Source organism: Malaclemys terrapin, chromosome 12 (genome assembly GCF_027887155.1).
Source record: "Malaclemys terrapin pileata isolate rMalTer1 chromosome 12, rMalTer1.hap1, whole genome shotgun sequence".
NCBI lineage: Eukaryota > Metazoa > Chordata > Testudines > Emydidae > Malaclemys > Malaclemys terrapin.
The window spans coordinates 10,671,861-10,697,417 of NC_071516.1; the positions used below are offsets into that span (position 1 = coordinate 10,671,861).

Here is a 25,557-nt window from a genome sequence, read left to right on the forward strand (position 1 = left end):
TCACTTAAATCAGTCTCGGTACCATCTGACTGGCAGATAGCTAATGTGATGCTGATTTTTTTAGAGGGCTCCAGAGGCGATCCTAGCAATTATAGGCCAGTAAGACTAACTTCAGTACCAGGCAAACTGGTTGAAACTATAGTAAAGAACAGAATTATCGGACACGTAGATGAACACGATTTGTTGGGAAAGAGTCGATGTACCTTTTGTAAAGGGAAATCATGCTTCACTAATCTATTAGACTTCTTTGATGGTGCCAACAAACATGTGGACAAGGGTGATCCAGTGGATATAGTGTATGTGGACTTTCAGAAAGCCTTTCACAAGGTCCCTCACCAAAGGCTCTTAAACAACATAAGCAGTCATGGGATAAGAGAGAAGGTCCTCTTAGGGATCAGTAACTGGCTAAAATATCGGACACAAAGGGTAGGAATAAATGATCAGTTTTCATAGCGGAAAGAGGAAAATAGTAGGATCCCCTAAGGATCTGTACTGGGCCCAATTCTGTTCAACATAAATGAAAAAGGGGTAAACAGTGAGGTGAAAAAATTGGCCGATGATGCAAAATTACTCAAGATAGTTAAGTCCAAAGCAGACTATGAAGAGTCACAAAGGGATCTCAGAAAACTGGGTGACTGAGCAACAAAATGGCAGATAAAATTCAATGTTGAAACATATTGGAAAACATAATCTCAACAATACATAACTTAGTCGTTACCACTCAAGAAAGATCTTGGCATCATTCTATATAGTTCTCTGAAAACATCTGCTCAGTGTGCAGCAGCAGTCAAAAAAGCAAGCAATGTTGGAACCATTAGCAAAGGGACAGATAATAAGATCAAAAATATAATGCCACTTATTGCTTAAATCCATGGTATGCCCAAACCTTGAATGCTGAATGCAGTTCTGGTTGCTCCATCTCCAATTATTAGAATTGGAAACAGTACAGAGAATGGGAACAAAAATGATTAAGGTATGGAAGATCTTCCATATGAGGAGAGAGTAAAAACCACTGGGACTGTTCAACTTAGAAAAGAGACAACTGGGGTAGGGGTGGGCATAAATATGATAGAGATCTATAAAACCATGAATGGTGTGGAGAAAGTGCATAAAGAATTATTTACCCTTCACATGACACAAGAAGCAGGAGTCACCCAATGAAATTAACAGGCAACAGGGTTAAAACAAACAAAAGGAAGTACTTCTTCACACATACAGTCAACCTATGGAGCTCTTTGCCCAGGGGATGTTGTGAAGGCCAAAAGTATAACTGGGTTCAAAAAAGAATTAGATCAGTTGATGGAGATGGTCAGAGAGCAGTGTTCCCTTTAATTTTTCTCTCACGTGTGCGGAATGAATTTTGTTATGTGCACCAATATGGAGTTGATATGTGACACATCACCTCCATATTGGTGCATATAACAAAATTCATGTGGCGGGGGTGGGGCTGAGGGGTTCAGAGTGCGGGTGGGGACTCAGGGCTGGGGCAGAGGGTTGGAGTGCGGGGGGCGGTGAGGGCTCTGGCTGGGGGGCAGTCTCTGGGGTGGGGCTGGGGAGGAGGGGTTTGGGGTGCAGGCTGCCCTGGAGCTACAGTGGGGAGAGAGGACCCCCTGCAGCTCTCTCTCTCCACAGCAGCAGCACCTGGGCTGGGGGGGAGAGGCGTCTCTCCCTGCTGCGGCAGCTCCGGGGCTGGCGCTCCGGGATAGGCGTCTCTCCCTGAGCTGCGGCTGGGCTGGGTTGGGGCCAGGGGAGGGGCACCTCTCCCCCCCCCCCCAGCCGCGGCAGGGCCAGGGCTGGACTGGGTTGGGTTGGGGCCGGGAGAGGGGCACCACCCCCACCCTCCCGCTGTGGCAGGTCTGGGGCTGGGCTGGGGCTGGCAGGGAGAGCTGCTGCAGAACCACGCAGCTTAGAGGGAACTCAGGATGCAACCCCATGCTCTGAGTGCCAGAAGCTGGGAGTGGACGACAGGAGATGGATCACTCAATAATTCCCCTGTTCTGTTCATTCCCTCTGAGGCATTTGGCACTGGCCACTGTCAGAAGACAGGATACTGGGCTAGATGGACCATTGGTCCGACCCCATATGGCCATTCTTACCAGTGTGATGCTGTTGTGGCACCAAACCAATTAAGGATTATTTCCAGTTTTAGAGGCTGCTCCAGCTCTTATGGGTTGGTTGGGTTTCGATCTCAACCAACAAGTGGGCCCAGCAACCCAACCCTTGCTCGTGGTTCTGATAGATTTTTAATTGGTTCTGCACTTGGGGTGGGGGCAGCACACAGAGCCCCCTGGCTGCCCCAATGCCTAGGAACCGGAGGGGGGATATAGCGCTGCTTCTGGGAGACACATGGAGCAACAGCAGGCAGGGAGCCTGCCTTAGTCCTGCTGCGCCACTGACCAGATTTTTAACAGCTCGGTCAGCAGTGCTGACCGGAGCCATCAGGGTCCTTTGTCGACCGGGTGTTCTGGTCGAAAACCCAGACACCTGGCAACCCTGATTGTAAGTGACCATTTACTTATGCAGTTACATGATCTGCATCACACTTATGTGCACATGTAAATTAGCTACGAAGTTATGAATCACTTTGAAAAATTGTGCTTTAATCTCCAGGCCATTTCACTTTATAAAAGCACTAAAATGCACAGTGAAAATTAATAAAATGCAAAGTAAATGTAATGTTCACAGAAGATTCCCAACTGACAGTCTCAGAGACTGAAGTCCTTTATCCACAGGTATTTTGTCTGTAGAAGCAATTAAAGCCCCTTGTTCTGTCCTGTTGATGTGCTTCATCCCTGACATAAAGGGCCTTCTCCATGCCAAATTCTTGGGTGCTCTGAGACTATTTGAGGGGTCTGACAGGGACACCTATCAGCATGGCATCTGAGCCCTTCCGGGCAAAATCAATAGTAGTAGCAAAGTCCTAGAAGACTTCATGGAGACTCTGGCACTTTCCCTTTTTGGGGTCTTCTTGGTGTGGGGGCTTTAGGATTTGGGGAGGGATTAGGAGGCTGGTAGGGATTTGAGACTAAAAGGGGTTTGTATTGTTAGCCTCACTTACAGTGGAAAGATTTTCTCTAAGGGCTGGTCTACACTGTGGGGGAATCGATCTAAGATACGCAACTTCAGCTAGGCTATTCGCGTAGCTGAAGTCAAAGTATCTTAGTTCGACTTACCTGGCCGTCCTCACGGTGGCAAGTCAATCGCCGTGGCTCCCTGTCCACTCTGCTTACTCCTCCTGCCGAGGTGGAGTACGGGCGGCATTTCGGGGATCGATTTATCATGTCTAGATGAGACACGATAAATCGATCCCCGATAGATTGATTACTACCCGCCGATCCAGCGGGTAGTGTAGACGTGGCCAAAGAGGAAAGTTTGCAACTTTTCCTAAAGATGGTCTGAATTCACCTGATTTCCTCTGCATTATCTTGAACTCAACATTTCTGTAGCAAATTGTAAGTGCCTACCAGTTCCATTTAATCTCAATGGAATGCCCTAGTCCTTGAGTATTGTATACTGGAAAGGCAGGATCAAAGTGGCGAAGCAACTTGCAATAACCGAGCAGTTTTTAGAAAGAAGGGTCCCTTACTATAGGGGTGTGTGGCTGGTGAGTCTTGCCCACATGCTCAGGGTTTAGCTGATCGACATATTTGGGGTTGGGAAGGAATTTTCCTCCAGGGCAGATTGGCAGAGAACCTGGGGGTTTTTCGCCTTCCTCTGCAACATGGGGCACGGGTCACTTGCTGGAGGATTCTCTGCATCTTGAAGTCTTTAAACCACAAGTTGAGGACTTCAGTAGCTCAGACATAGGTCAGGGGTTTGTTACAGGAGTGGGTGGGTGAGATTCTGCGGCCTGCGTAGTGCAGGAGGTCAGATTAGAAGATCATAATGGTCCCTTCTGACTTTAAAGTCTGAGTCTATAATAAAAATCAGTTCAAAGAAAACATGTTCTATCCATCATGTGGCTTCCCCTTTCCCCAGCACCAATGCCAGTGAAATCATGATGATGATTTCACTCCCTACCAAAACAGTGGCTTTCTTCCAAGACCTAATCCGGCTCTTTTACACTGTCCTCAGATTTGTAATGATGAAAAGGGAAATTAATCTTGAGGAATTATTAGTTGAGTTGTGGTCTATTAATTGCACACATAATAGGTTCTTATGCAATATAAGAACCAAAGGTGTCATCTTGTGTTGCCATTTCTGAGACCATTTTAAATCATTTTTGGCATTTGCAAGGCCCTTGCCAGAGGCTGTTTTTTTATGTTCAGGATGCACATTGCATTACTTCATATTACATCACAATATGTTGCAAGGGAATGGCTAAGTTATCAAGGCTAATCCTTTAAGTCTTTCTTTCTTTACAATGTCAGACAAAATAAACCTACCTCACACTTCCATAATCTTTTTTGTATAATGAGAATATTATAATCTAGAACAACAAAATCCCCAAACTGCATGCATTCCTGTCAGCCCAAATGTGCTTAGATTTGCCTCTTTCTGTCATAAAAGTAGGTCCTGAGGCTGTTTCTTACAATTTAAAGAGACATCATCAGTCTAAAAATCACATTAATAAGAATCGAGACCAAACCACTACTAGTAATAGCGGTAAAACAGCAAGAGTGAGAGGAATATACGTGGCGCACCAAGACACTGAGAACTACGCAGGGGTGTGGGGAGAGGGTGTGGGTGTGATTTTTCTCAGCTCTACTCATACCCCCTGGGCACTCCGCACCAAACACACCCCAGACGCCAAGCCAGGTTCATGTTGAATTTGGTTGTGGGTCAGCTAATCACAGCTCTTTGGCGCTTTCTCATTGCCACTTGAGTCTTGGTCAGGGAAGTCTTTAATGTGAGGTGGAAACAAGGCTCTAGAGTTGCCAACGTTGACTAAGGTATCATCGTCTGGAGCCCATGCTGGCCCCTGACACCTGACAGGTATAATCTTTTGGAACCCTGACTGTTGTCATGTGACTGGAGCCAGGCCATTGCCATTGTTGAAGGTACTGGCCTACCACATATCCCCTTTATAGACTTTGTTCTCTGCAGGTGTCACAGTGTGATGGAGAAATGGAGGAAAATAGAGAAGCAGAAAAGGAGCAAGTGTCATTGGCAAGGGGAAAACCATCAGAGGAGAAGGGAGATGAGGGAGTGGAGGAAGGAAAATGCAGTGGCCAAATGCAAGGATGGCTCAGAGAATGGTGTCAAAGCTGTAGCTGCAGAGAGCTCCCACTCATGGGGGTGCTCAACTGATGTTAGTGAGATCATTACTCCTGGTGCTACATGGTGGTGGGTGTGAGCTGCTTCATGCTTGCTGACTGCTCTATAGGGACAGTGATTTGAGCCTCTGTGGAAATCTCATAGACATGGGCGGTCATATCGGAGACTCCCCACTGTTTAACAGGAAATCTCCTTCTGCTACTCCATTGATTCTCTCCACAAACATGTGCACCAATTCTGGAGACGTCATTGTTTCATTCTCTTCTCCTCTCAGCCCCTAAAGGGCACAGTCTGCTGAAGGTTGCGTGGCAGAGGAGTTTGGGGCAGGTGGAGGCAGGTCACGTTGAATCTGGGCCCATAACTCTACAGGGAACCTTATGTTGTTTGACCCAGCCCTGCCAAAGTACGGGAGCCTTACGTTCTAGTGGTGTTAAAGTGCCTCTAGACTCCTTGCCAGCTGTCAGGTGCAGAGATCTCCTCTAAGCTCTGTGCTTCATAGAATCAGAGGACTGGAAGGGGCCCCGAGAGGTCATCCAGTCCAGTCCCCTGCACTCATGGCAGGACTAAGTATTATCTACCTTTCAGAGAAATACACACCATCAAACTTTCCAGCACCTGCCTCACTAGCCCATCCCAAAGCCACGATCCCACTTGGTTATGGGCATTGCTGTTGTTAGGGAACTGCAGTTTGTTCCCCTGCTAGTGAAATGAATGTGCCTCCAAGAACCCTCCCTTCTCAGACCTTTCTCTTTGCCTGTAGCCACAGCAGGGATAGCCACAGTGGCTGTTGCTGCAAAGTGGGGCTGAGGATGGCTTCCCAGTCTATGCTATGCGCTCGGACTACACACTGGCACTGTGAACCAACCCCTGCCTTAGATTTTCTTTTTCCTCCCTATGTTCATGATTTTTCACATCGTAAAACTAGGTGTTTTTGCCCCTCTTCAGTTCTTCATCTGAGGGTCTTCAAGCTCTCCTTTATCAATGTGTCCAGCTTATCAACACCCGGGCAAGGCTTTGGTCCTAATTTTCAGACGAAAAAACCTGGAGAATGGAGGTTAGTTGCCCAAGGACACATGGTTAGTGGCTGAGAAGGAACAGAGCTCAGGAGTTGTGATTCCCTGGGCCTTTCCAACCACCTTTCTGGATCAGGGCTCAAATTCTGTAATATTTGCTGCGGCCTAGATCTGATCTACCATGTAACTCAATGTACGGAAATGGGAGCAGGCTAGGATATTGCATGGCCACAGGTTCTTCCCTTCTGGCTAATAGCAAGCCAGGTGCTTGCCTTCATTTTTCTACTTTCATATTCTGCACTACTGGACCCTACGGTTGTAGCTTACTACCTGATTTCTAACCTGTGCGGTGACGCTCTTTGGAGCAGTTCCAGACTCTCCTACCTGGTCATGGGGAGCAGCTGGGCTGCTACCACCAGCCTCTCAGTCTCGCCACAGCTCCCTGCTAATATTGTCTGCTGTCCTATATAGCAGAAGTCAGCCTACAGGGAACAGTGCTGGGGGAGAGTGAGTGGAATGCAAAGGGAACTTGAGATGGACACCACTGGGTTATTACAAAAAGAACAGGAGTACTTGTGGCACCTGAGAGACTAACAAATTTATTGGAGCATAAGCTTTCATGGACTACAGCCCACTTCTTCGGAAACCTGGGTTATTACAGTACAGCGACTGGAGTATATGCAGCATCCATTGCTGTATGAATACTGCAGCAATAGTTGAATGGATTTTTTTAACAGTAGGCTAATCAAATATTGATATTTAAGTAGATACCTTCCTGATCCCAGGAAGGTAAAATTGGGCTAGATTTCAATGAATGGCTTTTTTTAAAAACAAGCCCATCCAGGGACAGTATTCAGGATTTCTAAGGCCTTCTTAGCTGCATGCATTGGCTTGCTGGCATGTATTCTTTCACTGGGCTTCATTGCAGCTGATGCCTCTGGTTGGAACATGATAGGAGACGTGCACCACGGCACCAATGAAGAATGTACGTGTTTGTTATGAGTCCTGACAGCTGCAGCTCACATACCCTGTGTTTGCCTTAAGAAAATAAGCATTTCTTACATTTCAGCATCTGTTACATTAACAGCTAGTTTGAGGGTTCAAGCAAACTAACCTCAGGCAATGGTTGATTTTTTTGTCTGCTGTCAGAGATGTAGCAGTGTCACTATTATCAGTTGAGATTTAATTTTTTGTGTATCCTGCAAGAGCTTAGCCCATTCAGCTTTGGACTATTCTCAGTCATTCACAGTAAATAGTTCATTCTCCAGTACCCGTGTAGCGTGCGTTAATGATAAGGGAATCCCAGAGGGTGATACTCTTGCTTTCATTCACTACTTGGAAGTACAGTGCAACAAGATGCTCTATTCCCTCCAGCTATACCTTTCACGTGAGTCCAGAGGTTTTAGTCATCTAGAGAAGTGACTTTGGTTCTTACTCTCCATTCCTTTGCACCACTGTAAATCAGAAGTAATTCCAGTGAAGTCTGTTCTAAGTGAATGGAGAATTGGTATGAATGAAGAATCAGGCCATCTTGCCTGGAGCATCTTCTGCACAGCAGATACTCTAGTATTAGTCAGTGCTGGAAATTAAGTTCCCAGCGTTCAGGCATGGTTGAATAGCCACAACAAAATCAAATGAGCAATTGTGACAGAAAGACCATTCCTAGCAAATCTGGTCTGAGTTTCCAAGGCTGAGAATCTATTCTACATATTTCATTCTCTCCTTAAAACCTCTGTAATCCTGGGAAGTTGGTACCCCAAATCTGCATAGCTGTTATACCAAAATCAAAATGAAGTCAAGTGAATGTGTTTGTCTTCCACCATTATAAATGCAAACTTCATACAAGTCAAAAGGGACAATCTGAAAAATATAAACTTCAGAGAAATCCAATTAAGCTAAAACAGCTGTTATCAAGCCTGGATTGTACATCGATAGGCAGAGTCAGCAATACAGAGAAGCAGTGGCATTCAGTGGGGAGAGCTATTGCTAGCCAAGCCAGGGATATTGCTAGTAAAAATTTTCTTAACTCTGCTAGCTACAAGGTATAATCCTAGACCTGGTAGCTACTGAATATTGAGGATAGGAAAGAAATTATGATCATAGCTCCCAGAGGCCCAGTCAAGATCCTATTATGTTAGACACTGAACACACACACAGACCCAGGTTCTGATATTGGACTCTTTCAGGCCTGCTCCTGTAATGGACTTCATGTATGTAGAGTGCTATGCCACATGGAGACTCACTGTCTTCAATGGGGTTCTGCTCTGGGGCAGGTGTCAGCTCACACTGACTCTCCCGCAGGTTTAGGCCATGAAGAAAAGACCTCTATTGACCTCAGTGGGTGCTGGATCAGACCCTAAGAAAATAACTCGAAAATATCCAGAAAATGACAAAAAAATATAACCCCCCAACTAGGAATATGCTACAAATCCCAGAGCATCCTAAGTGGGGGTGGGGGTGGTATCTCAGTTCTACAGCTCCATGTCCTGTGAGGAAGCTCTCAAAAGCAGAGCTGTATTGCACTTTCACACTCATGTAAATACCTGTCTCATGAGACAACGTGCAGGAGCTCTAAAATGCCATGCTTTACATGTTGGGCAAACGGATAGGACTTGTGACAAAGCCTAGAAGGGCAGTGGTGCAGAGTGAGGCTCTGCATTCACTCTTTACGAGTGTGTGCAATGGTAACACCCCCTCCTGTGGGACACCAACCTCCTCCGCATGTGACTTGCCAAGCGTACACCTGCAGGTTTGCTCTGACACCTTTGAAAATCAGACCACTTAATTTAGAGGTGGGATTTTCCAAAGCATCCAAGGGTGTTATTCCATTTGATTTTCAATGGATACTGAGTGCCTAACTCCCATGGATTTCTCTGGAAATCCCGCAAGTGATGCCTCACTCACTCTTAGCACCCAGGTTTGATCATTTTTGGCCAAAGCCAGCGTGTTTGCTGATGGGTGGAATTTCCAAGTGCTCCCGAGTGGCTCAAGTGCCACTGAAAGTCGCCTAGGTACTTCTGAAGATCCCACCGAGTGTCTGAACTACCTTCTCCTCCTTGGAACTGGCAGATGCACAGTGCTGGGGTGATGAGTCCCTTGCACTGCATGGTGGACAAACGGGCTGTCTGACTCAGGGACTGACCACCCAGCAGCTTCACAACCACTCAGTTGGGTTTTAAAACACAAGAGCTGTAGTTACAAGATGTAGAATAATATGGCAGCCCCTTGAGTGGATGTTTGGCAGGGATTGTGATCCAGCTGCCCATAATGTGCAGTAAAACTACTTGAAGGGAAACTCTAAACCCTGTTCTAGGTCCCTCCCCGTGCACATTCCTAACAGGCCAGATCTTCAAGTCCAGCCAAACTGTACCCAGCAGGACCCTGGGGGTTGGGATGGGAAGGTGCCTCTTTGCCACCTTTCCGGTCCTCCAATCCTGGGGCCAGTTGGCAGCCAATTCCCCCAGCATAACTCAAAACAGCCCAAGGGTTCCTAGGGATTCTTCTGGTAGCTGAGGCTTGCTAAAGAATAAAATATTCTGGCCATGGCAACTGCTACTGTGGACCAGCCCCTATGCTACAGGCAGGGCTGGCCCTAGACCAAATGGCGTCCCAGGCGAGGAGCATCTTTGGTGCCCCTCACCCCGTTTGTTAAACCTTTGAATGCTTTATTTTTTTATTGCATTTGTAGGCCATTTCGTGACTTTGATGCACAATTTACATACATGATTTATCCCCGTCATATAAGACTACATTTTCACGCTAGGATCTGTAAATCTGTATTTATTCATGCCATATATAAGCAAATAAAAACATTCATTTCCTCTAAGCTTTTCTCTAAGAGACTTTTGAATTTTAAGAGTAACTGAAATGTACTAACATCAAGAAATTGAACCGTGCACGAACATTGGGTAGACCAGTACTAAATAGTGTGCCTGTAGGTGACTGTCTTAGAATGTTAACCCAGTCCTGCAGTTCAGATTTGCCCCTCTTGCTGCAAACTAGATTGCAATTGAGCTTTTCGCTTCCTATACTGAGCTCCAGAGGGCATCTTTTATTTTCTAGAGGGGGGGCTGTATTAGGGAGAGCAAAAGTCTATGTTCCGCAATCCTAGAAAGTCATCAAACATTATGTGTTAAGCATGGCAAAAAAAATAGAGGTATTTTTATATTGTTGCGTAGATAGGGTTTCGATAGATATCTCTGGCGTCTCATTATATATGTCCTTTATTAGTTGCTACTTACACTCTTCAAGTCTTAAAACACAAGTACACTTTCACAATTGCACAATAAAACAAGGTTCACAATATCGCTCTCGTCTCTCACTTCACTTCAATTTGTTCTTATATCTCACTGACTGACTGGCGATGTCCCACCCCTTATATACCCACGAGGGCATGGCTGACAAATTCCAGGAGGTTCAAGGAAAATGTACTTCTCAAAGTCTGGAAGGTTCCACAAGATTCTACAAAGGTCCAAAACATTCTAGGAGGTTAGTGAAAAATGAAACCACATATGGAACACCTAAAACATTTTACTTCAAACATTCTATTTTCCCTTTGGTCGCTAACAATAAAAAGAGCACCCCAAGCAGTCACCTACCCCTAAATCCGGCCCTGACTGCAGGCTTTGGTTGAAGGGAAGATTGTGTGACAGAGCTAGCCAGGCTGGCTTTATGCCCCATAGGAATTCCCCTACATCAGGAGATTACCTAGCTGGCCTCATTAGGGCAGTTTTTTTCTGTCTGAACTTCCCATTTCTGACTGAGACTGAGTCTGGCCCAAAGTTCTTAACTATCCCATAAAGGTTCTCTTCATTTGATTAAAACTAAATCACTTTCAAGAGCCAGGAAACTTTCTCGAAGGGCTGGCTTCATCTGACATTGGTCTGCATGCCTCTGAGTTAGCAGAGCTGGTCCTGTGCGCGAATGAACTTGTCTTGTACAGGGAGGCAGGGCTGGCTCCAGGCACCAGCCCACCAAGCATGTGCTTGGGGCAGCACCAGGAGGGGGGCAGCGCAGTGCGGCGCTCCGGCCGGGCTCGCTGCCCTCCCCCCGGCGCTCTGGCCGCTGGGGAGAGCGGAGCCCTGGCCGGGCTCGCCGCCCTCCCCTGCCACGCTCCCCGCGGGGGGGGGGGGGGGGGGAGAGGCGGGTGGCGGGAGGCTTTTTTGCCTGGGGCGGCAAAAAAGCCAGAGTCAGCCCTGCAGAGCTGGGAGTGTTGAGATCTGAGATTGAGTGTTCGCTTTGGGGGTTGTCCCCCAGGGCTGCCTTTGCTCTGCTTCCAGGTTGTGTCACAGCAACAAGAAGGAGGTTCAGTGCAGGCTGAAAGCAGGAGGCCTGGTCACAGTGGGAAGCAGGATGAAACCAGACACATTCACAATAAATAAATGGGGGCAAGGCAGAGGTGGAGCCTTGATGACCAAAGGGATCTGACTTGAGGAGAGGGGGTGGGAGGGAAGAGAGAAATGGAGGAACAGGCCTGGCCCAGGGCACTGCACCACTGCAAGCTAATCCTGTTGCTGGTTATACAGCAGCAGAATGGAGTGAGGGTGCTCAAATGAATAGAACAGGGGAAGGGTTATCTAATCCGCCTTTTGCAGACCAACCTAGCTGTGCAGCATATCTTCTTTAAATGTAATCACCATGCAGCCCTTTCTGCAGGGGAACCTGTATTGCTTATATGTGTTTCTATGGTTACACGTTTGAGTTGCATCTGTTAAAGTAATAACAGTGCACTCCAAAAAGCAAGATCAGATACTCTTTGATTAAGATCATCTCATTGAAATATTTATGTAGACTCAAGCATCAAATTATTGACCTGCTTCCTGTGGTTAGTCTATGAGCTCCCTAGGGCATGTGTAAATTGTGTATACATTACAGACTATAAATCAACGTGGATTTCAGAGACCAAGGCTCTGGATTTAATGGGCACAGAGGCTCCACTGCATTATTATTTAAACTCTAGATAAGAAGCAATATGAGGCCCTCACATTTTGCTTTACTTATTGGTATTTATAAGGCAGACGTGATTAGAGAAGGCAGGGTAATTAATTCTAGATATTACTTTGCACTTTGAAAAACCACAATCTGGCAAGGAACAATTGACTGAAGGCTCTAAATAAATAAATCGTGTAACCCATTAACTGCAGCATTAATAGACCAATCTGGAAAAAACTCTCAAAGCTAAAGGTTGTGGAAAATTATTATAGTCACTTAACTAATGACAAAAGTAAACAGTTAGTAACTCCTAGAAAAACATCTCTTATCACTTATATAACTCATTACATGTTCAAAGTACTGCACAAATAATAATTGACCCACTAATCCTAAAACATCTTCATTTATATCCAGAGCCTGGTTTTTAAATATTAGGCATGTGATTAATCTAATTTGTATATGAAATCAAACGACTGTGCATTTGCAATTTAAGTGTGGGTTTGTGTACCATTTGTGCAATCAAGCTTTGTGCCTAACTTGTTTAAAAGCCAGGCTCCTGATGTTTAATTTTTCTATAACTTGTTCCTATTTAAAGGTTTCAAACAGTAAAATTCCAGAGAAGACAAATGAATCCTCAAGCCCTCTATAGTCTAACCCAGTTAATATCAGTATGTGAGATCAATGCTGATCACTCTGTCTCCTTTGCTATTAAAGTCAAGTTAAGCAGCATCCTACACTCCAACAGGTGTTTCACTTTAATTACATATTTTGTAATGCTTTCCATACAGGTTCAAGTATGCTATATATATGTCTGCAACCTTAATGATTCATGGCAATTTCCCCCCACCATTAGGTGGCTTGTGATTGAAAACTGGAGCTGGATTGTTGCACAGAAGAGGCTCTGTTAAAATGAGTTTCTAATTGCAAAAGTGTTAGAATTAATCAAGTGGTGTTTGTACACAGTTTTATTAAACCCCTGTTGGATTAGATCCCTGAAACTGAAATACAAAATCTTGTCATATATTTAAATCTAACAAGTGATGCCAAACCCAAGATGTAGGGCCAGTTTCTGGTCATGTCTGGTTAATGAACCATGTATCTACCTTATTCAGTGGTGGAACCTCACATGGATTAAGCCCAATATATGGTCATGAGAACACAATTGCCAATTATATTGAGAGGAATTTAAATTACTCAGCAGAACTCCCCTTTACAGAAATAAAATGCATCCTTGTTTAAGTTAGCAGGCGTTTAACAGAGTACAGATATGAGGATGAAAAAATCTTAAATTTCAGGGACCATGTCCCAGCAAATGGTCAACTCTGCCCTTCTTAACCCCCCCCCCCCCCCCAGGTGTAAGAAATGGTCAAGTAGTTTAGAAAATGGAATTTGCAAAGGTGGTTCTGAGAGAGAGAAACAAAAACATCAGCAACAACAACATTAGATGCTGGAATTCCTTGGGGAAATCTTGGTCCTGTATATAATATCTTATTGTATTGCAGTAGTGTCTAGTAGCCCCAGTTATGGATCAGGATTCCATTGTGCTAGGTGCTGTACAAACATATATACATGCACATTTAAAGAAACATGGTAGTTAGCTTTAAGTGTCTGAAATTCCATTTTCCCCAATGGCCATTTTAAATTCCTGTTTTTAATCATCTACCCTTCAAAACTCAATTTATTCTAACTTTCATTTTTGATTTATATGCCCTATATATGAATGAAAATCAGGATTAAAATGTATAACTTCAAAAAAATCTATTTGAAATATCATGGAGTCAGGTATTTTAAGGGGTTAAAAATGCAATGTAAAGAGGAGCTCTAGGGAACATTGATTTTTTTTTTTTTTTTTTTTTTTTTTTAAATATAAACACATTTCACAAAGTGACACAGCTCCCTTGCAGCTCAGGTATGAAACTTCCATTCTGTTATGTTCTCTCTCACATGGGATCTGATCCCGAGATACTTTGCGTGAGATTGAGTCAATGCCCTTTGAATTACAACTCTTACTATGTTATCAATAGTGCTGGCCGGTTCCTTATTTTCAAGCAGATGCAATAATATTGAGCAGAGGCTGCATCTGTAGATCAAGAGTTTTAACAAATAGAAAGTTTGCAGTTGGCTTTTCCCAGCTCCAACTTTCCTTGTGGTGTGGGATCAGCGACTTGTTCACAAACATACCTGCCCAGGAATGTTCATGGACTTCTCTGATACTGAATCAGACTCTTGGGAGCAGAATGCCATAAATTCTTCTTTCATAACTAATCAAATCTTCTAGACCTTTTATCAATCATGCTGGAAATCACAGAACCAGAAAATGTAGGGTGTGTATGTAATTAATATCTATATCTATATATCTATATATATAAGAGAGAGAGAGAGAGATCAATCTTGGGTGTTTTTCTTTTCTCCTCCTCACCATTCCCCCTCCGCACCATTTCTCTCTTACACGTTATGTATTTGTGGGTTACAAACATAGACCGGAGTCGTCAGACACCTAAGCACGTCATTAATTTTCCTTGTGTGAGTAGTCCCATTCGGTGTGAGGATGATCTTGTGCTTTAAGCACTGTACTAAGACTCGGGAAGCCAGGCTTCCTTTCCCAGCTCTACCACAGACTGCCTGTGAGACCTTGGACAAATGGCTTAATCTCTCTGGAACTCAGTTCCCCATCTGTAAAATGCGGGAACAGCTTTCTTTATTCCACCCTGTGGGCTGTCCTTAGATTGCAACTATTTATGGCAGGGACTGTCTCTTATTATATGTTTGTACAGTGCCTGGCACAATCAGTCTTCTCTCTGTGAGCTGATGGGTGAAAACATGAATTAACACCACCAAGGAGAGTAGTTGTGTCTGCAGGATGTGGCCCCAAATCATCTGATTTTTGCAGCTCTGACTGTTCCCTGTTATGATGCATGGAAACATTTGAAGTGTTCAAGTAGGGGAACAGACAGAAACACTCTTTGTAGAGGACTACACCGGAGAGGCCAGTAATTCCTTGTGTGATGTATGTGATTATTGCAGCTTTGAAAGAAAAGGGGCTTTTATTTTATATTCATTTTGAAGCTTGTCTGTTAAGATTCGGGTTAAGAACTTATTTTCATTGAAACATGTAAATGTAGTAGCTAGACATCCTCTGCTTCTCTTTGTCATCGCTGACTGCCTTTAAAAACACCATGCATTGTTTTCACAGTGTGTAATGCCATCCCTGCTGCCTTTGGCATCAATGCCATAATATTGAAGCTGCAGCTGAGAGGTAAAGGAAAAGAAAGCCACTTGTATGCCCATGACTGAGTTCATTCTTATGGTGCATGGAGAAGGCAGCAATTGGAACAAGGAGACATGAAATATTCAAAAGGCACTCGCACTGTTTTTTTGCCAAAATCAAATCTGAACCAACAAAGGAAACAAATGATGTTAGAGCTCAAAATTACTAGCCCAGTTGCCTAGAAACAATGTTTTTTTTTTCACCCCTATGTGATAGGCCTGGATTGAGCTACCTAGTCCAATCTCAGACACCCGCATTTGGGCCCAATCCTATGCTCCAGGTGCTTTGCTTGCAAGAGGGTGGTCAAAATGGGGGTAACTGAGCCAAGGAACAGCATGCTCAGTGCGTGCGTGGGGGCGGGGTGGGGGAATACATGCTTTCAGCAGCACCTTGCGTCAATTTAAGAGAACCACTGCCAGACTCCAAAGAGGAATTCTGTCTAGTCTTCCTTCTGTTACCGAAAAATGTGGTTGTGATATAAAGGAAAGGGTGTGGGGGTGAGTGAAAATAGAGGGTCCTCAAGGGTCACTATGGATGCAGAGGGCTCCACAGAAGCAAACAAATCATAAAAAAATTACAACTATTTTCACGAGACTATTGTGGATGCTGAGCTAACATTTGAAACTCTGGTTACCAGCAATGATATGATACAGTATTTCCACATCTTGGATATCAAGTTCTAAATGTATTAAATGGCTACTCCATAACATTCCAACTGCTGGCGAATTTGGGATTAGATTAAAAGAGAAATGTAAAACACATTTCTTACACGCAGTTCTATATTTAACTTACAGAACACTAGACTTCTCTAATATCTGGCTAGCTGCCTGATGTCCCAACTCCGGAAACCATCCCAGCATGGATAAGTTTTAAAATAACAAACCCCATGAATAATATATATATTCATCAATCTCATTCAACTGCTGTAAAAGCAGCATTAAGACTTCAAAGTCTACAGCTTCCACCACGGTCTGACTTGACTCCTTAAGTATGGGTTAGGTGAGGATAAAAAAAACTGGATAGTGGGAAGAAAGCAGAGGTCTTGAGTTAAGGATATCTATTCATGAAAACCAGCAAGGAGGAGCTCTTCAGGGTTCTCTAGTGGGAGCTGGATTTTAAAACGGGTGTATTAACAAGCTAGATGCAGAGGGAATATGCGATTTATTAAATATGCAGATAAGTTACTATCATGCATATTTTTACTCGTGTGTAAACCCCTATGAAGGTTTGTTCTCCTGGACATAGTTCCACTGGCTTCAAATGCAGGAATAAAAGAGAGGTGCAGTAGAAAATCTTTGTAGGTGTGGTCCCTAAACTCAGTGGTATGGTTAAAACACATGGGCATGTGGGTGAGTTCCAGAAGAACATTCGCAGTCTAGGTGAAAGGACTCTGAGTTGAATCATGAAATTTCACACATCTAAGAATTAATTGTGTGCCAATAAACTGAAGTAAAGATGCTGCCCAAGCAGTTTAATTTAGATGGGAATGAATTAGTAACTGGAGGGAAAGGATATATTGACAGGGGCATTTTCAGTTCAGTGGATAATGACAATGAAGAAGGCTAAAATGCTGGTCTATATTGAAGGGCATGTTGCTTTCCAAAGAAACAATCTTTACAGGCCTCTGGTTTCACCACATTTGGAGCAAAGGGTCCAGTTTTTGCCAACTTAATTGATGAAAAATATAGATAAGGTGTGAGGAGTACAATCCAGGGCAAAGAAACAAAAGTAATAGAATGCACTGGCTCATGGAGACCTGATGAAACAGGGATCATTGAACTTGGGGGGAAGGCAATTAATAGTTGACCTGATTGAAGTATTTAAACTGTAAATTAGCTGTGATTTATGACTATTGTAATCTATTTGAAAATCTACTTGACGTGTTGGACAGATCAGAATTAGACCTAAATGGTCCCTGCTGTAAGGGACTGTCGTGCCAGCCACAGATCTGGCACAGCACCATGCACTAATTTCCCATCCTTGACACACTCACCCTCCCATAGATTTTGATTGGTCTTCAGCACATGTTTAATGTTAACCTAAAAAATTTCTCCAATGCTACTAGACTCGTCAAAATGAATTTGGAGGAACAAATCAGAACAGCAATGAATGTTAACCTAAAATCTGAGCACTCTACATCAACCCAGAAGAGGCCAAGGGAACCCACAGTAGGGTTGTAAAAGGAAGTGCAACGGCATATCCAGTGTATGTTATGCCTATAAAAACAGACAGACCGATGAAGAGTATTCCTGTACTGGCTGTTGTTTCCTCATGACTTTCCCTAAAGAGTTGGTTGAGTTATAGCTGATGTCCTAATGTTTTCCATTGTGCTGTACTGAGCAATAATAAATGCCTCCCTCTTCCAAAAGAGACAACATAAAAGGAGCAAAAAATCTAGTTTCTCTCACCTTCTGAGCAGTCTGGCAAAGTAACTGCCTAACTTCACGAAGGTCTCTTGCCACAGCATCTTCTGAATGATAACAGGTGATAAAGGGAAAACAATGAGGAGTACAAGAGGTGGTATTGTAGACTTTCTAATGGATCTCCCTCCAAACCCAGCCTTAATGTTGATCACATTAGTTGCTTTTATTTATGTGGCTGGATCAACTTTTGGCATGCACACAGCTGTGCGTATCTGGAACAAAGATGTTCCATATATAGTGAGATTTTGGGCACATCAGCATGAGTTATTGTGCAACTGAAAGAATTCATGTGTACTGACTAAGTGTTTTCAACAGGCTCAGTGCTTGAGCCTACAGCACTGTTTTATATTGACATGTATGAGGCATATCTCTTCCATGCCTAGAACTCAGGAATCTGATGCACTGAGCTGATACAGAAGCTAAGAGAGCCAACACTGCTGTTAGTTCTACAATAGTTCCTTGGTTTTCCACTGAAGGAAGGATAAGGTACAATGGACCGTTAGTGGCGTGTATCTGTTACTGAAGAAGAACATTGTGTCAATTCTGAAAAAGAATTCTTTAGCTTGGTAGTTTTGTAAGTGATGCCTGGCATAATCGTGCCCTTCTACAAATTAGGTTTCTTTCATTCTGTAGGACCCATGGTCCCTGCATCTAAATTGTTGGGCGGATAGACTCTCATTTTATTATAGTTGTCTGTCTTTCTTCATTAATTAAGCTTTGACATTAATTTGCTCTTTTTTTGTGAAGTTCCATTTTTTAATGATCTAAGACCCAAATGAGACTACCAGTCTCTCCTCTTCCCTTTGATTGCTGGAAATGTACAAGGAAGGAACTATTTCAGCTTCACCATCTGTTTGAGACACAGGTGCAGGATCTTAAGATCTGGTTTGTGTCTTAAATTCCAGACTTCTTCTTCTATGGCCTCTTACTCCCAAACATTTTTTTTTCAGGGGTGGTGGGAGATGGGTGTAAGCCACTTAAGATGACTTATAGGATTGCTTCAGAGTCTCTGTTGTCACCATCTTTCCCTGTGTGATTCTATCTTCTGTGACTCAAATCAAATTTCCCTCACCATTTATCTTCTCTCGAGCAAGGGTGTTTAACCATAGTGTTCTTGACAGCTTTCAACTTAGGTTATAATTAAATGCTGTCTACTTAAATGCCCCTGAAGTTGCAATAGGATACGTAGTTTTTGCTTGATGTCCTAAACACTTTTGTAGAATTGTGCCCTGTTTAAACATCTACTGATCTTATGTTTGAAAACACCTGTCATACGAGGATCTGAAAACCCTAACGGGTAATGGTGGTGGGGGTGTTCCTTCTCTATCTGATGCACTGCTCCAGCACTGAGCATGCTGCACTAACAAACAAAATTCTGTTTCTGAATGAGGTCATGGCGCAGATGTGTTCTGTACATAATATTAATAGGCTGGACTGGATCCCAAGCATCTTAGTGTAAGGAAGCTCCATGTGTAGTTAGAGGAATTTCTATGGGCCTCCCAAGTTTAGAATGTGCTCCTAATCACCTGGCCCTTTCAATCCTTACTCAGCAAAAAAGTCCCACTGATCTTAATGGGACAACATAGACTCATAACCACGATGATCCCTTCCAGTCTTAGTCTATCAGTCTGACCACCTGCATGTTGCAGGCCACAGAACCTCACCCACCCACACATTCAATAGGCCCATACGCTCTGGTTGAGTTACTGAAGTCCTCCAATCTTGACCAAAAGACTTCAAGTTGCAAAGAATCCACCAGTTACTCTAGTACAAACCAGCAAGTGACCCGTGCCTCAGACATGTCTGAGTGAAGATTGACAGATCAGGCCCTAAATTTGCAATATTGTATTCATTCTCACCAGGGCAAAGAACTCACCAGCTTTCAAGAACCTAGTCACTTGAGCTCACTGGTGGTACAAGAGTTCACTGAATCTCAACCCAAAATGCACTTATTTGAATTTTCTTTTTCATGATAAAATACAGATGGCTCCACTTAAAAAAAAAACAACAAAAAACAACACAATCCATCGCTCTTACCAACACTACTTCCAGCATTCCTTACATTGAAACTTGTTAAACAAACCACTGCAGCTGGGAAATGTCCACTTGGTAATGATGCCCACTGCAGACAAAACCTACACTTCATTCTCAGACCAGGGCTGCCATATGATAAAAGATCACTGCAAGGAGCTGTTATTAATTAAAGGCATGTGAAGGGTCTAATTATTAGCAGATTTGTAGGCCTGTTATTTAGTAACCCATGTTACTGTTAAGCCTGTTGTCGACATGTCCTGAACATCATGTCTTTTATTTGCTGTAGGAACATTTTATAATATGCAGTTTAACATATCATTTTAAAAACAATTTTAGAAAGCAGATTTTGGAACAGAATTTAGCACTGGCCTGTGCATTTGCTGTAATTTTGTAGTAAATCAAGGTAATAACTTTTCATTTGTACAGAGAATACTGTATAATAAAAACCCCACCATAAATATGGGCCTGATTTTTGTCAGAGATAATGAGCAATTGCAGCTCCGAATGGCAACAGCCAGAATTGTGGGTGCTCAGCACTTCTGAAAATCAAGCTCTGAAACTATTTGCACAAGCAAGTTCTCTTAGTATCTACGTGGAGTCTGGCCAATTAGGTACTTTAGACGTCCCTTCCTCATACAGGAAGAAGGAGCTTGTTTTTGAACCATATAAAGAAAAAGAAGATAACTTATCCCAGACCTGGGGAAATCCTTCAGAGGATTTGGCTCCAAGTAGTACCCCAGCCCAAAAAGACAGACTTCAATTCCAACTAGATAGTTTCCTAACATAGGGCAAAAGACTTTCAGCACAATCTGTTCATAGGAAGGTCCCTGAGTCTGCCATTTGACTTGTCCAAATCAGCCAGAAGGAGATCTAGTCTAGTGATTACCTGAAGCATTCTGGGCTCTCGTCCCAGCTGAGACACTGATTCGCTATATGACTTGAGCAAGTATATAACCTTGCTGTGCCTCATTCAACTTGGCTGTAAAATTGGATAAAAAGCAGGAGCTCACTGAAAAACTGATATTGCCCCAGAACTGAGCTCTCTTGGATGGATGGATGGAAAACTAAAGGGTATTGCCTCTGCATCTTCTGATGTCAGTGTCACTGCGTGTATTCCTGGCTAATGATGGGGCCAAAAAACACTCATACTGGGACTTCATAGATCAAGAGAAGGGATATGCAACTTGCTTAAACAAAGGTCATGGCTACACCGGGGAAATGAAACTCTAGAAAACATGTTAACTAATATCTGTTACCACATTTTCTATCATGATGCGTTTTTCCAGTGTAGACACAGCCAAATAAACGTTGGAGCAGAAGGCTGCTCAGCCCTCCAGTTGTTCAATTAAATCCAAGTCTTCGTGGCCAAAAAAATAAAATTAAAAAATTGAATACTCAGTGTCCCTCCACTAAGAAAAAAACAGTCAAACACAACCACAATGTCAAGGTGACTGGTTTTCAGTATTGACCTCAGTAAAGGTTTAATCCAAGAACAAAATCTGTATGCCAGGTGCTGAAGGAAAGCCATATGTTTGTGCCTAACATATTGGGTTTTTTTTCCATAATTCATCCTTGAATAAATGTTACCCTTGTGCTTTTGCCAAGGTCAGTGATGTGATATTGGTTATCTTCCTTTATAAAAGCCATTTAGTTAGGTTAACCGCCCAATTACATGGATAACTGCTTTCTTTAAGCATCATCCTCTAACTCTTATTAGATCACAAACCCCCTAATGCAGTCAAAGAGTACTTCACACCCATGCAGATTACTTTTTCTGTACGTGATTTATGTTGTGATGCTAAAGTTTGCCATGCATATCTTAAAAATCATATTTTTGTAAACATTGTAAATAATTTTGTAGAATTCTAGTTTGCTATTGGCACTTTTGTCTGTATAACTTGAAGTATAAATAATATCTCTTTTGGCCTGAGTTTTTAACTAGGCCACTACTTTTAAATACAGTTCAGAAACCTAAAAGTTGAAATTAGGACCCAGTTCTACTCCTCTGATGTCTAAAGCAAGGCTTAAATGGAAGCAGGATTGGGATATAAATGTAAACATTACATTGTAGAATGATCAGGTCTAAACGTTATTTTGACTCTGCGTCCATAGATGTGTATTTGGTTTTAGAACTAAACACAAAACCAAATTATTATTCTTTCTATTAGTAAGGAAGTAAGATGAAAATGTAACTCTGTAGGATGACAGCTAATTCATAGCCTGGTATAAATTATGCTTAAATCTTTGAAATAGAGAGAAAAACAATTTGTCCACAAATTAGATGGCAAAAAAGTTGTAATTTTGCAGGTAAAGTAGTACTAGTACTGAAAACATTAGATGTAACATCTAAAATTAGATGTAACATCTAAAATTAGATGTTAACTGTTTGCTAACAAAATCCATATTTGTAAATTACATGAAAAAAAATAAAACAAATTTATGTAGGGTTTCCTTAATCTACATAATACAACACTATACACAGGCTGTAGGCATTGTTGCCTTTTGTTTCCTTTTATAATGCTTTTGCAGTATATTTTTTGGAGAGGGGGAGATTTTTTTGCATACTTGGTGCAGCAGCTGCCATGCCACTGGGATGTTTGGTCTTAAATTATGGCATTTTCATTGAAGAAAATGTGCTGTTAATAGTATCTCTTTTCAAAATAAGCATGTGTTTATTTTCCCTTATATCAAATAGATTTTAAAAATTAGATTCTGTTACATTTGCTGTTTCCCACATTGATTGATTGATTGATTTGAAATATACAAGAAAGGGCTGAAATTAGAATGTATGCATATAATTTTCCTTTCACTAGTCACTTTTGCCTCCAGAAATCAAATAGCAGAAGCATAGATTCCTCTCTTTCAGTCAGTATTGTCCCTTAAGCAGAAAGTCTAGCACTTCATGTTAGAGGCATCCTTTGTTCCCTTTATGTGGGGTACGACCACAATTGGGCATCAGAGAAATCCTCTATCATTTCCATTAATTTCATTGTTTCATCTAGTTGCAGAGCTACAAAGATGTTCAGAATTGTTTGATAAGGAAAACTAATCAAACTTAAAATTGTCATAATTATTAACGTATAGTCTGCTTCTCTGGGAATGATTTTGGCAAGCAGACCCATCAAAGAAGGCTGGGAGTGTTTAATCACAATCTGCAAAAGAGGAACTAAGGCCTGATCTAAAACCCATTTAATTCAAGAGGCACCTCTCTACTGGCTTCCTTTAGCTTTGGGGTCAGGCCCTGAGTTCTATGTTTAGAATTCAATATATTGGGCCACTAAGATTTACACATCTTTCATTGACTCAGGGTGGTAGAAACCACACAGCTTACCCTGTTTTGTTTAGTCATTCCGTATGTCAATAACCCTCACAAAGAAACCTTACAGCTCATAAACGGTCCACTGTTTATATAAAGTCAGGGTAAATGGCCTCTGCTTCCAGTTACTTGTTGTTGGGCCTTTCCTTGCAAGCACATCACACTCAAGCTATGTGGAGTTTGAGTTGACTAGAGGAAATCTTCACCCAGCAGAGCCAACCTTTTCTTTATTCCAAAGGATCCTCATCACTTTGATATTGGCACTTTGAAATTATACCGTCACCACTAAAGACATCTGTATTTAATGGAAGAACTATTCTTTAAAGTGAAGCTAAGCTAAAAATGTTTGTTAGCTGGTGCTGGTGAAATAATTCATTTTCATTTATAAATAGAATAGTGTGATTGGATATTGGTACCTCAGTCCTCTCTGCCACTACACTTCATAAGACGATTATACTTCTCTGTATGAAGTGAAAATTACTTTCTTGGGGGGAGGGGGGCAATTTAATTATTACTCTGCTTCCTCCTGTCTCCATGGTGATCCTATCCAAACAGCCTGTTCCCTTCTGTTGAACTGGACCCTTTTCTCCCCCTCCAGACAGTAATAAATCAGCTATGCATAAGCCTGAATCAAAGTATTAATCACTGGCCTAGGTAGGAGTACTGCCTTCTGCATTTAGGGCTGTAGCTTCTACATCCAACCACTCAACCTTCCTCACTACATGGCCTCTCCCTGGGTGCAGGCATGAACCTCAGTCCTGGCTGGATCCCTGCCCTGCTTGCCCCATGGCTTCCTCCTGGCAGGGGAGGACTGGCTAGAGGGTGGGGGGGAAGAGTGTCCACCCCCCTGTGCTAAAGCAGCTCTTGCAGCTCTCCCTAAGGCTGCCACCTGCATGGGTCCACACAAGGGCCGTTATTGTGCTGAGAAATGCCTGTCAGCAGCCGATGCTGGGCTCCAGGTAGCTCTAGAGCTGCGGGCCCTGAGGTACCCCTCCCATGCAGTCCGAGAGAGGTGTGTGTGTGGGGGGGGGGGGCAGGCTCTAATCTCAGCCCCGCTCCTCCCTCCCCGATGCACGCGGAGTTTGCAGGCAGTCGCGGGCTTGCCAGGCAGGCTCTGAGGCAATCCTGTTTGCAGCTAAGCCCCTGCATCATTTCAGGATTTACTGCGGGGAATATGCCCCTAATTTCCTGCCGTGCCTGGGCGGGCAGGTTTGCAGCAGATGGCAGAGGGACCCCCCTCTGCGTCCCGTCCCCCCCTCTCTCCACGCCCCTCTTCCCCCGGCTCTGTTGGGGGGGGGGCTGTTACCTGGGTTCTCTCCGGCTTCAGGGGCAGCGCAGTCTGTGAGGACGCTGGGGTCACTCTGGGACCTGCCTCTCGGGAGAAAACAGCCGGTCCCTTCTTCCGCTGCAGCCATAGGTGGGGGGGTCTCAGAGGCGGGGGGAGGACGAGGCGCTCATGGAACGGGAGGCAGCCAAGGTCACAATGGGGAAGGGGGGGATGGAGTCCGGAGCGCCAGCAGCTTCAGCCAGGCAGCCCCTGCCGCGGCAGCATCTTCCCCGGCCTCCTTCCGCCAGCTCCCGTCAATGCTCCCCACCTGCACCATCCAGCAGCCGCAGAGATGCCCCTAATGCACCGGGCTCCTATTGCCACTCATTGGCGAACTTTCTCCCGGTGCCGCTCTGGGGGCTGCTTTCAGCCTGCTCCGTGGGGGGCTGGCATGAGCTGGGGCTGGGCTCTCCCCTCCCCCTTGCTCCCCCCCTCCCGCCCCCTTCCACCCAATAACAAAATCTTCGCTCCTGCAATTGCTTTAATCTGCTGCTCTTCTTAGCGCATCTGTTGGAAAACATTGGGATTCTCCCATCATGCCCCGCGAGAGGGAGTGTGACATCACAGTGGGGTTGGGAGGGGGCTGGGAGGGGGGACACCTGCACTGCACAAAGAGAGGGCAGCAGCAGGTGTGCGCGGCTAGGGGACCCTGTGAGGGGTGGGGGTGGGAGGAGGGGAAGGAAGCCGGGGGTGTCCTACTATTAATCTGTCGCTGTTTGCATTTCAACCCCCCCATCTCCCCTCCCCCCAGACACATCTTCCCCCACCCCCTCGGCTGCGAGTCAGGAGCAGCCCCGGGAGGGAGGGGGGGGGGGGCTGCTGTCATGTGACCAATCAGATCAGCCCAGCAGGATCTGTGCGGGTGCGTGTGAATGGGGCGGGGGGGGGGGAATCCCAGCGAGACTGGCCCCTTCTTCCCCCATGCCCCTTCCGGGAGCTGCAGCTGGCACCCCGTGCTGGCTCCGGTTCGGGCTCCCCTGGCCAGGACTCGCCTTGCTCCGGGCGCCGCGTGGGTGTGCACACTAGGC

The 25,557-nt window shown here is 44.1% G+C and overlaps 1 protein-coding gene across 3 annotated transcripts in view; it reads right to left on the bottom strand.

Moving 5' to 3' along the window:
* The window catches only part of PHACTR3 (phosphatase and actin regulator 3), a 166,837-nt gene extending 141,936 nt beyond the window's left edge, over nt 1-24,901 (bottom strand). For all 3 annotated transcript variants that reach the window (XM_054045725.1, XM_054045726.1, XM_054045727.1), the window contains exon 1: nt 24,509-24,901. In XM_054045725.1, the coding sequence (XP_053901700.1) occupies nt 24,509-24,617 (109 nt within the window). In that variant the 5' untranslated portion in view covers nt 24,618-24,901. The remainder of the gene's footprint in view (nt 1-24,508) is intronic.
* Between the last annotated feature and the right edge of the window lie 656 nt (nt 24,902-25,557).